At 49.9% G+C, this 12,217-nt stretch overlaps 1 protein-coding gene across 1 annotated transcript; it reads right to left on the minus strand.

The window, feature by feature from the left end:
- Positions 1-6,444: 6,444 nt before the first annotated feature.
- On the minus strand, positions 6,445-10,749 carry NKX3-1 (NK3 homeobox 1). The gene is made up of 2 exons (XM_004610206.2): positions 10,403-10,749; positions 6,445-9,415 (listed from the first exon to the last, which is right to left on the minus strand). The coding sequence occupies exons 1-2, from the start codon at positions 10,731-10,733 to the stop codon at positions 8,997-8,999; spliced, it is 750 nt and encodes a 249-aa protein (XP_004610263.2). The 5' UTR covers positions 10,734-10,749; the 3' UTR covers positions 6,445-8,996.
- Positions 10,750-12,217: the final 1,468 nt, after the last annotated feature.

Genomic DNA, 12,217 nt, shown 5'->3' on the forward strand with positions numbered 1-12,217 from the left:
TTCAGCCCTGATTTGATCCCAAGCAATGTCATGAGCAACTGCTTTGCACAGACCCAGGCAGAGTCCCTAAGCATGGACAAGGTCTGCCAAATACCAGCCCCAGCCACCCCCACCACCCCCCTACCCCCATCCAGGGCTTTCCAATGGCCTCCTGTTATAGCTGTGCTTCATTCTCTCCCAAACTGTTCTTCTAGGTGGGAAGCTGACCCTCTGTTTGAGAAAACACTCTGGCCTTCTGAAAATGTGTATCTACTCTATGCAGGCTTTTATAAACTTCAGGGGTGGGCATCGTAATACGAACACCTTTCCTTAGATCCACTTCCGGCCTTTGTTCCTCCCTATGCCAAAGTTGACATGCCCACAGTAAGTCTCTGTCATAAAATCTGATGTTTGTGAGATGGAGCCATCTCTCCACTCAGGGGTTGATCAGGAGCCATCCAGATGGGTGGAGGCTCCACCCCCTCCACCCCCTGAGATGCTCCCTCAGGTGTGAGCAACTACCCAGCCGGCTTTTGCCATGCTCTGCACTCTTTGTTGTCTTTCCTTCCTCAGCTTGGCTTTCCACATGTAGCTGAATTGACTCAGAGGAAACAAAAGCAACCAGGAATAGGGTCCACCATTCAAATAACATCAACGTCTATGAGCCGTTCCATGAGGGGCCTCTGGAAAAAGAAGACTTCAGGACTTTAGTCTTCCTGCATTTTCCCTCATCGGTTCCCTTTCTTTTGTCCACTGGAATAACTCCTTCCAGTGGAATTTCTTAATCTACTTGGCACATTTATGGAGAGTCTCACTGACTCCTTTAAAAAAGGAAGGAAAAAATTTTAAATGCGGAGAAGTAGTCTGTGTGAGTCACAGAAAACTCTGGAAAACTTTGTCTAAAACTTTCAGAAACCTTTGTCTAAAACTTACATCATCAAATCACCCTGCCAATGGGTACGGGGAAGTCTGCAGCCTCTGTGAATTCTCAGGCCCAGCTCACATGCTTCTCATGCTGATAGCTTCATGGCATCGTTTTCTGTCACAGAGGAGATGTGCACCTGCGAGTTAGGGCTCTGTAGAACTCAGCAAAGCATCTCTTGGGTGTCTTTTACCCACACAATCCATGGAACCCCCACTCCACACTTAGTTTGCTCCGCACAGAAGCTGCATGTATCGGTCTTTGATGAGTCAGATCTTCCGTGTAAGAGAGGTAAGTGTGGAAAGCATCGAGGAGCTAAGAATCAATGAACTCACAGCATGAAGTCAGGGAGAGATTCTGAACTTCTCCATGAGAGAAGCTCCTCCCCTCCGCAACCCTCAAAGTTCACGCTGCGAGTATTCCCTGCCTTCTTCATAAAGAAACTGGACAGGTCTAGGTCATTTCTGTCATCATCTTCAGAGGCAGTTTAGGTCATATCTAAACTTTTCTGGCTTTTTGCTAGAGTTCTGATGCCAGCTTCGTATTTATTGCATGAAAATTTTGTTTGAAAACCATGTTGCCACAGGTACTTTCTTCCCTCATCCTGGGAACCATCTACCTTACCCATCTCTATACACACATTTGTTAAAAAGTTTAGGGGCTGGAGCAATAGCACAGTGGGTAGGGCATTTGCCTTGCACGCGGCTGACCTGGGTTCGATTCCCAGCATTCCATATGGTCCCAGCAATGCCAGGAGTAATTCCTGAGTGCAGAGCCAGGAGTAACCCCTGTGCATTGCCAGGGGTGACCCAAAAAGTAAAAAAAAAAAAAAAAAAGTTTGATATTACTGATTTGGTAGAAGGAAGTGCCAATGTTATGCCAGTGTTAAGACTACTTAATCCTGATAGATGAGTTGCCGGGGAAGCATGACGCTAATTGACAAATGTTAAATGACTCCTGCAGTTCAGTGCCACTGTTGTGCATAAAAATGATTCCGCAGTGCCAGGGAACTCCTGGGTAAGAGCAAGTATGGGAAGCTTCTTTTCTGCCATTTCCTGACCAAAGTGTGTGGGGCCTATATGGATGTGTCTGTATTGGAAATAGGCAAGAGAAGATTCAAGTTAGTCAAACATCCAGAAAGGCTGGTCCCTTTCTCACTAAGGGAGGGGTGAAATGGACTGAGCAGGGGTTTCCCAGAGAACAGAGGGCATTTGATGGTGTCAGAAATTCCAAGAGGAGGCTTAAGAAGTAAGAAAAGCTGAACATCTGTTCTCTTAAAAAAAAAAAAAAAAAAAAGCAACTAAACCAAACCAATTGATCCCCTCACTCTGCCCTGGCCAGTCTCTCCAGGTCATGCTGTTATTCTGGTCCCTGTGGGTTGACAAGGGAAACCAGTTGAAAAGAGGTTGAGCAGGAGGTTCTCAACCTTGGTTATTAGGATCTAAAAATAAAACAAAACAAAACAAAACAAAAAAACAAAACAGAACTACTTATGGCTGAGCCTTACTTCCAGAGCTATTAACAATTAATGTTAACAATTGGTGTGATTAGAACTAGGTCTTTCTGTGTTTGTTTTAAAGACTCCTGGGATACTGTTCAGTGGGACATTCTTTAACTGCCACTCAGAATGTGAGGGTGACCAGCTTTTGACATTGAATGCTACTGGATTTCCATCTTCAAGAGAGCACAATTAGTTCCATGTTCCCTTACATCATGGGTTTGTAGGCCTTTAAAAAATGTTTTGTGGGGCTGGAGCAATAGTACAGCAGGTAGGTCATTTGCCTTGCACACGGCCAACCCAGGTTCAATTCCCAACATCACATATGGTCCCCTAAGCATCTCCAGGAGTAATTCCTGCATGCAAAGCCAGGAGTAACCCCTGGGCATCCCCAGGTGTGACCCCAAAAAATAATAATAAAAAAAATGTTTTGTGGAGTTCATGCCTGTTTCAGTCAGCTTAATCAGTGGCTGAATAAATAGCAGTATTCCTACATTTAAAAAAATGTTTTATCAGGATCCAGAGAGAAAGTGCAGTAGTTAAGTCTTAAGGCATTTGCCTTGAACACATCTGACCCTAGTTTGATTCCTGGCCCCATATACAATTCTGTGAGCAGCACCAGGAGAGATCTCTGAGCACCACCAACTGTGCCCCCCCCCAAAAAAAATCTTTAAGTAGGCTGGGGAGGAAGTTCAAAGGTCTGGAGCACATGCTTCATACACAGAGTCTCCAGGTTCAATCCATGGAGCTTTAATGGTTTCAAGCAATGGAATGGTTCCCCAAGCACCGCCCGTAGCCGCCCCTGAGCACTGAGCTGGGAGTAGACCCTAATCACCACCTGAGCCCCACGTGAGTACCACAAAAGCCAAACAAACAGAATTACATGTAAAAAAACTGAGGAGGCAGCAGTGGTCGAGTACATGTTTTGGTGTAAGAGACGCTGGGCTGGACCCCAGGCATCCAGGCCTTTCCCACCCCCAAACCCAAACCCAAAAGCTGTAAGCTTCCTCAAGTTAAGCCAATGAGAAAAAAAAGGGACTTTCTCTGTGTGCCACCATCCCTCTCTACCATTGCCACCCTGACCGGTTTGGGGTCATGATCCCATTGCTTGTCCATCACTGGGCTGGTGGGGACATGGAGTCTTCCCACTTGGAGAGGCCCAGGGGAACGTATCCTGAACCTCCATCGGAATCTCTCCGAAACCTGCCAGGACATAAGTCCAGTTCACATCTGGAGCGCCTGCATAGAGAAGGGGCAGACAGACCCTGGAAGCTGAGAGTCTTCATTCCCTGCAGATTTTGGGTAATGTTCCCTCATCCCTTTTTTTAATGGGGCAGCCTGTCTGGGGAAAGTTGGCAGCAAGGCCCAGCCTATGGCTAAACTAGGAGCACTTCATGTCCCAAGACTGTGGTTCCTGCCCCTTTCCTGGGGCAGTAAATAACTCTGCTTTGAAAAACAAGGCCCAGTGACAAGTTCCTGATGGTTGTGGGAGACGCCGTCTGAATGTCTGAGCGCAGAACTCAGGGCGACCAGTCGGCTCACACTCTCAACTCAGGTCTCTCTGCAGACTTGGGTGCTACCCATGGGTTTTGGGAGAGGAGACATCATAGTGAATTTCCTGTGCCTCACTGAGTCCCCTCTGGAAGGGTGACATCCCCTGTTACTGTTGAGCTCTGAGTCCCAGCAGTGTTCTCCAGTGGCCAGCGCCGTGTCCAGAAGGACACTGCATTGCCCAAGGCTGCTCCCACTTTCAGGTGACTGATGGGGGGATGGAGCAACAGTGCAGTGTGTAGGGCATCCGCCTTGCACGCAGTCGACCGATGTTTGATTCCTCCATCCCTCTCAGAGAGCCCGGCAAACTACCAAGAGTATCTCGCCCACATGGCAGAGCCTGGCAAGCTACTCATGGTGTATTCAATATGACAAAAACAGTAACAAGTCTCACAATGGAGATGTTACTGGTGCCCACTCAAGCAAATCGATGAGCAACGGGATGACAGTGACAGTGACAGTGATGCTGGGACTCAAGCTGCTACCCTTTTTCCTCAGTCTGAGCTTCACTGGAGTTGGCTTTGGATTTCTTCAGGTATTGTGTGAAGCATCAGATGCAACTGTCCAGTACAGGTGTAGGGGTCACAGTCCTGCTCCTCACCACTGTCCTCACTTCCTCCCAGACACATCTCAGGAAACCAGCACACCCTCTGTCACCAGGTGCTTGAGTGGAGTGGCTTTCTCTTCGTGGCGCCCTTTAATAGTTGGGAGGAAACACTTTTGTCATCAGTGAATTCCAAATGGTCTGCTGGCAGCTCTGGCGTTCTTTTTTGGGGTGTGGGGGGGTCACACCTGGCGCTGCACAGGGGTTACTCTTGGCTTTGCACTCAGGAATTACTCCTGGCAGTGCCCAGGGGACCATATGCGATGCTGGGAATCGAACCCGGGTCGGCCGCGTGCAAGGCAAACACCTTACTTGCTGTGCTATCATTCCAGCCTCCAACTCTGGCATTCTTAAGGAGGTCTGGGAAATACCCATTGGGCCACCAGGACAAAAATACAGTGGCTGGGGCAGATAGTTCAGTGGGCAAGGCTCTTGCCTTGCATGCGGCTGACCTGGGTTTGATCCCTGGCACCTCATATGGGGTCTTCTGACTGCTGCCAGTGTTGATTCCTGAGCACAGACCTAGGAGTAAGCTCTGAGGGCCTCTGGGTGTGACCCCCAAACAAACCACATACAGTGACTTTGAACTTGCAGCAAAAGTAATTTTTGTTTGTTTTTGAGCCACACCTGGAGATGCTTAGGGTTTACTCCTGGCTCTGCACTTAGGAACTACTCCTAGTGGTGCTGAGGGGACCATATGGGATGCCAGGAATCAAACCTGGGTCAGTTGCATGCAAGGCAAGCACACTACCCACTGTGCTATCACACCCACCCTTGCACCAGAAGTAATTTAAGAGACAAACTGAAAGGATATCCAAATACCACCATGTGCTGTGCCAAGGATAGCTCTGGGGGTGGGGGAGGGTGTCGGAGAGGCAGGGAGTGGGGGAGGGAAATTAGAATCCACATTGAAGAAATGTTGGAAAAGGGACAAAGAAGAGACAGAGATTACGCTTTATAGAGAGAGCTTTGTTTTGGTGGTTTTCTTTTTTTTTGGTTTGTTTCATTTCCTGGATTAGTTACTTTTAATGGTTAAAAAGAAATCCACATCTGTTAATTTGCTGCCAGGGCCTTTGTAATTTGAGAGCTCACAGCCTTCCAGAGGAGGAGAGGGTGGCTATAGAGTTGTGCAAAGAGTTAAATCTCATGATGTGAACACGCTACAAGAGGCCCCACCTGTGTGTACAATGTACTTAAAGGATTAGAGTCAACTTTGAAATGATTTTGTGTTTTCCCTCGAGTAAGCACCTTCCCCTTTAAGCCTCTATTTCCTTGAGTGAGGGGGAAGCATCAACTCTCTCAGGTAATCGGGGCCATGAGACACTCCACTGCGGGCATCTCAGGAAGATTCAGGCGCAGGCAGGGCAAGGATGTGTTACTTCTAGCTCTTATTTTAAACCTATTTTCAATACTTGTGATTCCAATTGAAAGGTGTTGCTTGCCAGAGGTCTCTCTGCCCTGGGTGAAGGTGACATTTTTGGAGAAGCAGGTGTCAAGGGGAGCAGTGGTCCTGTGAGGTGGGGGCCAAGGAGGTCCCGAGAGCTGGTGTGCCCCCTTCAGACTCCGCAAGGAGCCTACACAACAGTCTGGGGATCTGTTTAAACAGAAGGCATGCTGGCGCCGAAGCACGTGATCACTGGAGACAGAAGGCCATTTCCCTCCACGTGATTCATCCAGAAGACAGGCCAGCGCGTTTGTTTGTAAGAGAATCACCACCATCCACTATGGGTGAAGCCACCACTTAATGATCATCTCCCTAGATTGGCCAGTCTAAAAAGGTGAGAGGACATGATGACATGATGAGCAGAAATGTCAGCTGGAATCCTGCCATCTTTAGGAAAAAAGAAAGTCACACACACGTCATGTCTAATAAAGACACAGCGCTTTATTTTAAAAACACTCAGATGTTGCAAAAAATACATAGAAAAATAAAGTTTGGCTGGGGTGCTTTTACTAAAACTTCAAGTCATGGGCTTTTATGCAGAGCAGAGCCAATTATGGTGCACACAGAGAACCCAGATTAATTGATCAAAATAGGATCAAAACAGCTATCTAGAGGAAGTAATCCTGGGCACCTCCCATCCGTGAGGTACAATACACTTCTTCAGATATTGTCCTACAGTTCAGATATGGGTGAGTGACTCCTTCCAGTGGGGGATGGAGGGGGAGCAAGATGGTTTCTAAAACCAAATGATTTTTACCAAAGATTTTGTTTTTGCAACACAATATCCATACCAGTAAAATATTTCTTACTTGCAGAATTGCAAATTGGAAGAATTAAATTCACAGAGTGTGCAGAGAAGGGCAGCAAGAAGGAAGACACAAAATGTTTATCTTGAAAGACATGTGAGGGGGAGAAAGCCAGTTAGCGTCCTCTGCCTCCCGTGGTTGAATCCACAAGTGGCATTTACCACTTCCACGTGGAGTCCAAACGAGAGAATATGAGGCGAAATGAGTTTTGTCACTGGCAATAAATTGACCCTTTTACTAGGTAGACATGGAAAAGTTTCCTAAGAGGTTTCCAGTCCTCAGGGTACTTCATTAAGAACTTGATTTTGTGTGAGTTTTATTCTGAGCTCTCAGCCCTAGCAGGTCACCCAGAGGTCTGGCTAATTCTCTCTAAGGTCATTAGGGGCCTTGTTCTGGGGGCCCAGTTTTATAGACATTGAACATAGCTCCCCAAGTATTTGAGCAATATTTGTTTGCTGATGGAATCCATAAGCATTTAGTTTGAGAACAGTTTCCACTCTCAGAGGTGCTTCCTGTAAAGTGCTGGCAGCCCCTTAGCCTTGTCAGGGAACTAGGCTCTGAGGCCAACCCTCCAACACTGGACAGGCACCCCTGGTGTCACATGATCAGACTATCTCCCTGTGGGGTAGGCTCATGTGTGCCCACCAGATGCCTCCTGCAGGGATCAAAGGGGGGTGGGGGGGCTTCAGAGCCGATCGGGAGAGCGAACAAGCCTAAGAGGCAGCAGCGGCCTTTCAGAGCGGTCACATTTCGAACCAGGATTTGGAACTGAATGCTGTATATTTTTAAAGGGAAGAATTAGGAATTTGTTGTTTTAATGCCTGTCTTTTGGCCAGCTCAAAAGCTGCCACACCGCCCTCCTCTCCGCTTCCACCCCTACACCCCCAACATACACATTTGTTTTTTAACTGCTAGAGATAAATCTTTGGGGGAAAAAATAGACCAGATCTCGGGCTAAATAAGGAAGGCATATTAGGTGCGGCCAGCCTAAAAGTCTAGACTGAAAAAGAAGCCCTCTGGGCATGGGGGGGTAAGTTGGGGGGGGGTTGCTGGAGAAAAGGAACACACATTTTAAAAAAGAAGGGAACTTGAAGTAAAAATTATGCCAACAGCCATAACGCGGCATTATAGAGTGCAAAACTCTATTCTCGAATTCTACATTCTCTGACCTGGGGTGGAGGGGTCGGGGGCAATGGTGCAAATGGCCCTGAAGACATTCTAATGAAAAATGAGAAATGGCTAATGAAAAATACAGCGCTTCTCTCCCGCCGCCACGTCTCTAAAAGCTCCTGTCTTAGACATGGGGAAAGCCCCGTGGCAGGGGCCCACCCCTTTGGTGAATGTCTGTTTATTCAGCTTGTCTTAAAATCACAGTGAGAGCATCTTGGGCCACCCTGTAAATACTTACACTTGCGCTCATTTAAAATGTAACAGGAAGCTTCTTTTTCATCTCTTTCTACTCTTCTATTAGTGCTACGCACAATGGGTTTCTCTGTAATACCCCAATGCCCCTCTTTCTCCTAGGGTCAGGGAGAAACATTAGTCGCATTTCCAGGCACCAAGAGGCTTAGGTTGAATTCCATAGATGATCTCCTCCTCTTGGCTGTCTGTAAACCCCTTCTGGTTTGCTCTTCCTGACTCCCTGACTAAAGTTACACAGGAGGATGGATTGCGGGGACCTTCGGAAGTGACATGGACAGCGCACACAAAATCACACAAAGTGCTGGCAACAGCTCTTGACTTTATCCCTTTGCACATTAAGCAGGTCCCCAAGGCCAAAATGACCAGCCCTGTCTCTTTGGGGGAACCATTCAGGGATCACCTCATCACCAAACAGATTGGTTGGTGGGCCACAGGCGAAACTCCAAGCTCTCTCTGCAAACCTCAAGTTCTCTTTTGTTTTGTTTGGGGGGCCACACCTGGAAATGCTCAGTGGTTACTCCTGACTCTGCACTCAGGAATCACTCCTGGCAGTGCTTGGGCAACCCTATGGGATGCTGGGGATCAAATATGGGTCAGCTGCAAGGCAAACACCTTAGCCCTGGTACTATCTCTCCAGCCCTGCACAAACCTCAAGTTTTGGTCTCCATGCCTAAGGCTGCCCATCTTCCCTGACCATGACCCCTTCGGCCTGTCAGAGACAGAAGCTGGGGAAGGCAGTTGTGATGCCACGCGTCGTCTATCATCAAGCACTACCAAAGAGCTGGGCTCCAGCTCCCCAGGTAGTACAGGTAGGGGTAGTAAGGGTAGCGGCTGTAGGTGGTGAGGACGGAGGCGTGTGAGAAGCCATCCTCCTTCAGAACAGGCAGCGGGGCGTGCTTCTCCAGGTCTCCCAGGTCTGTGGCCAGCTGCTTCCGCTTGGTCTTATAGCGTCTGTTCTGGAACCAGATTTTCACTTGCGTCTCGGTGAGTTTGAGGTTCTTGGCCAGATGAGCCCTCTCGGGCGCTGACAGGTACTTCTGGTGGCTGAACTTCCTCTCTAACTCAATGACCTGCGTGTGGGAGAAGGCGGCTCGGGAGCGCTTCTGGGGCTGCTTGGCAGTGGAAGGGAAGCTGGGGAGGGCCTCTGAAGTGTGTTCACAGTCCAGCACGTAAGTCTCCAAGGGGGTGGCTGGAAAGGAGGGAGGAGGGGAAGGAGGAGGTGGAGGAGGAGGAGGGATGGAAAGCAAACGTTACATGTTAGCGAGGAAGAGAACAGAATTCAAGCCTCCCTTCCTTATCACTCAAGGGAGGGAACAAACAGCCCACTGTCACCTTGGATACATTTGGATACATTTCCCTCTTTTCACACGACTAAGGAACTCTCTAAGGCAGCCGAGGAGGGAATCAGTACCTGTATGATGCATTCGTTTTCTAATTGTCACGGAGAATGGAGACAGAAATGGCTATGGGAGGACTTCCTGGCATGTGTCAAGAGGAACTAGGGCTTGTGGAGATGTGTAGGGCAGGGAAATGTATCCAATTTGTATGCATGGAAGACGGTGAGGAGAATACTATTCCCGGTGGGACAAGACCCAAAGACATCCCGTGTTCACATCCGTCAGCCAGAGTAGCTCAGTGTCCAGAGAGCAGCAAGGACTAAGGGCAAACTCATCTCTGGACTTTAAATACTCCCTCTCCCTTTCTCCTCTAAAATCAGACGTTAGTTAGGATGTCTCAGCAGTCCCGTCACACCGCTATTAGACTTTCTGAAAACCACAAGGGAAATCTTATTGCCTGTGGGATTGGGAAGCGAATGGGGAGATTTTGCTGGACGGAGCTTAATTTATGAATATAAGTAAGTCATTGCCCATGATTTGTCGGTAGCTGTTGCCACGTGAGCGTAGGCTGGTGCGGGGGGCGCGGTATCTGGGCGTGGGGCGGGGGGCAGTCGCTGAGCAGCGCTCGCTTTGGGTGGCGGGGCGGTGGAGCTTGGGCGTCAAGCTCGGGTTTAAATCCGGCGCCCCCAGACGCTGCAGCTCGGGGTTCCTCTCGGAGGGAGGCGCTAATGGCCTGCGCCCAAGGCGCCCCGCATCTCTGCAGCCCGAGCTCTGCGGGATGACCGCAGGGCAGCCCCGCAGCCGGCCGCCCCCCTCCAGTGGCGGGACCTCCCGCTTACCTTGCTCTGTCCTCGCGGGCGCCTCGGCCAGCTCATTGTCGGGCGCCCCGCAGCGGCCTCCTCCTCCTCCTCCTCCTCCTTCTGATCCTCCTCTTGATCCCCCTCCTCCTCCTTGCTCCGGCTCGGGCTGGGGCTCCGGGTCTCGCCTCGGGTCGGGCTGGCTCGAGGGCTGCAGGCTGGCTGCGTGGCCGCTGCGCCGCCCCGCGCCGTCCCGCAGGATGTCCTGAATGAGGAAGGAGGTGAGCGGCTTGGACGGAGGCGGCGGCGCGGCCGCTGGGCTCCGGCCGGCCGCCCCCGCCTCCCCGGGCCGCGGCTCGGGGACTCGGAGCATCTGGCTGCCTCTGCCCGGGCTGCTCCCGCCGCGCCGCACCACTTTCGCTTTCAGCCGCCCCCGCGCACTTATAGCCCCGGGGCGCGGCGCGCCGCCTTCCAATTGGCCGCCGCGGCCCCCAGCGCGCCGCCCATTGGCCGCCAGCGCTTCCAGGTGTGAGGGGCGGCGCCGCCTCCCGCCCGCCGCGCCGCGGGATTCTTTGCTGCACTCCATCCTCCGATCGCCCCTATTCCGGCTCCCGCACCTCTTGGTCTTCCTTCCAAGCTCGGAAGCGACCGCCGAAGCCGCTCTTCCGTGTCCCCAGACCCACGACAAACCCACGACAGACGATCGGGTGCTTCTAGCGAAGACGGACTTTGAGGAGAGACCCCCGGCTCAGCCCCTGTTGACTGTCGCAGCGCCTGGCTCGCGGGCAGGTGGGTGGCGCAGTCGCTCCGACAGAGCCCACTTTGCGCGTGGGACTTCTGGGTGCCGTGAGCATTAACACGGTGGCCAAGAGGGATCCTCCTGAGCCCATCAAAGAAGCGTGACGGCTGCTCTGATCGATCTCGGGCTGAACTGGTACTCGACGCTGCTGGGGCAACTGGTGTTTTGTTTGTTTGTTTGTTTTTTAATTAAATCACTGTGATGAAGGTGGGTGGGGGCAACTGTTTTTGGAAATGGAATAAGAAGGATCGATTCAGGCTGTCGAGTCCGTGTGGCTCGCCGTTCTGTGGTTGACAGGCAAAGTGTTAACATATGCAGGGGCACAGAGCCACGCTGTCTGCAACCTTTATGGCTTTTTCTTAAGTATGGTGCATCAGATCCCACGTGATAACGTGAATGGGTTAAATTCTTAACATTCGAGAATCTGGAAAAATAGGTTATGCATCTCAAAACATCGTTTGAGATGTTTCCATGTATGCAGCCCTTCTGTGCAATTTGGCCTAAGGCACCTACATTGCATTAGAAACTTTAAACGGTTGGTTGGGTTGGTTGGTCGATTGTGTCAGGGAGGAGGGACAGGGAGGAGCTTACTGTGAAATAAGCAGCACTGAATGTGTGCAAAGGATGAAGTGTGCAAAGTCACAGGTTTTCTTTGCTTCTTTTCCCATTCTCTAAAAGGTGAATTCTCATATTTCATTTTGTTATAATGCAGTCATATTGCGTTTTTAATTTATTTATAAATTCACAGAAAGTTACAAAGTTAGTAAACCCACTTCCCACTGTAACAGTATATTATATAACTGTAGTGCAATGTGAAAGGAAACTAGTGTTGGTATGTTACTACCGACTAGATAGACTAAGAGATTTAATTTAATCTTTTTTTGGGGGGGAATTACTGGGGGATTCACACTGTCTCTGCACTCAGAAATCACTTTGGTGGTGTCCAGGGGGCCATGTGGGATGTTGGGGAGCAAACTGTAGTCAGCTGCGTGAAAGGCAAGTGCCTTATCTGCTGTATTCTTTCTCTTGTCCCTAATTTCATTATTTTAAGTCTGCAT

The sequence above is a fragment of the Sorex araneus genome, chromosome 7 (assembly GCF_027595985.1).
Source record: "Sorex araneus isolate mSorAra2 chromosome 7, mSorAra2.pri, whole genome shotgun sequence".
Classification (NCBI taxonomy): Eukaryota; Metazoa; Chordata; class Mammalia; order Eulipotyphla; family Soricidae; genus Sorex; species Sorex araneus.

Bases quoted from the DNA above. Each gene is read 5' to 3' on its own strand.
- NKX3-1 (XM_004610206.2), bottom strand. From the start codon at position 10,733: ATGCTCCGAGTCCCCGAGCCGCGGCCCGGGGAGGCGGGGGCGGCCGGC. The intron at 9,416-10,402 runs GTAAGCGGGAGG...CCTCCTTTCCAG, and splicing joins GCCCGCGAGGACAGAGCAAG to CCACCCCCTTGGAGACTTAC.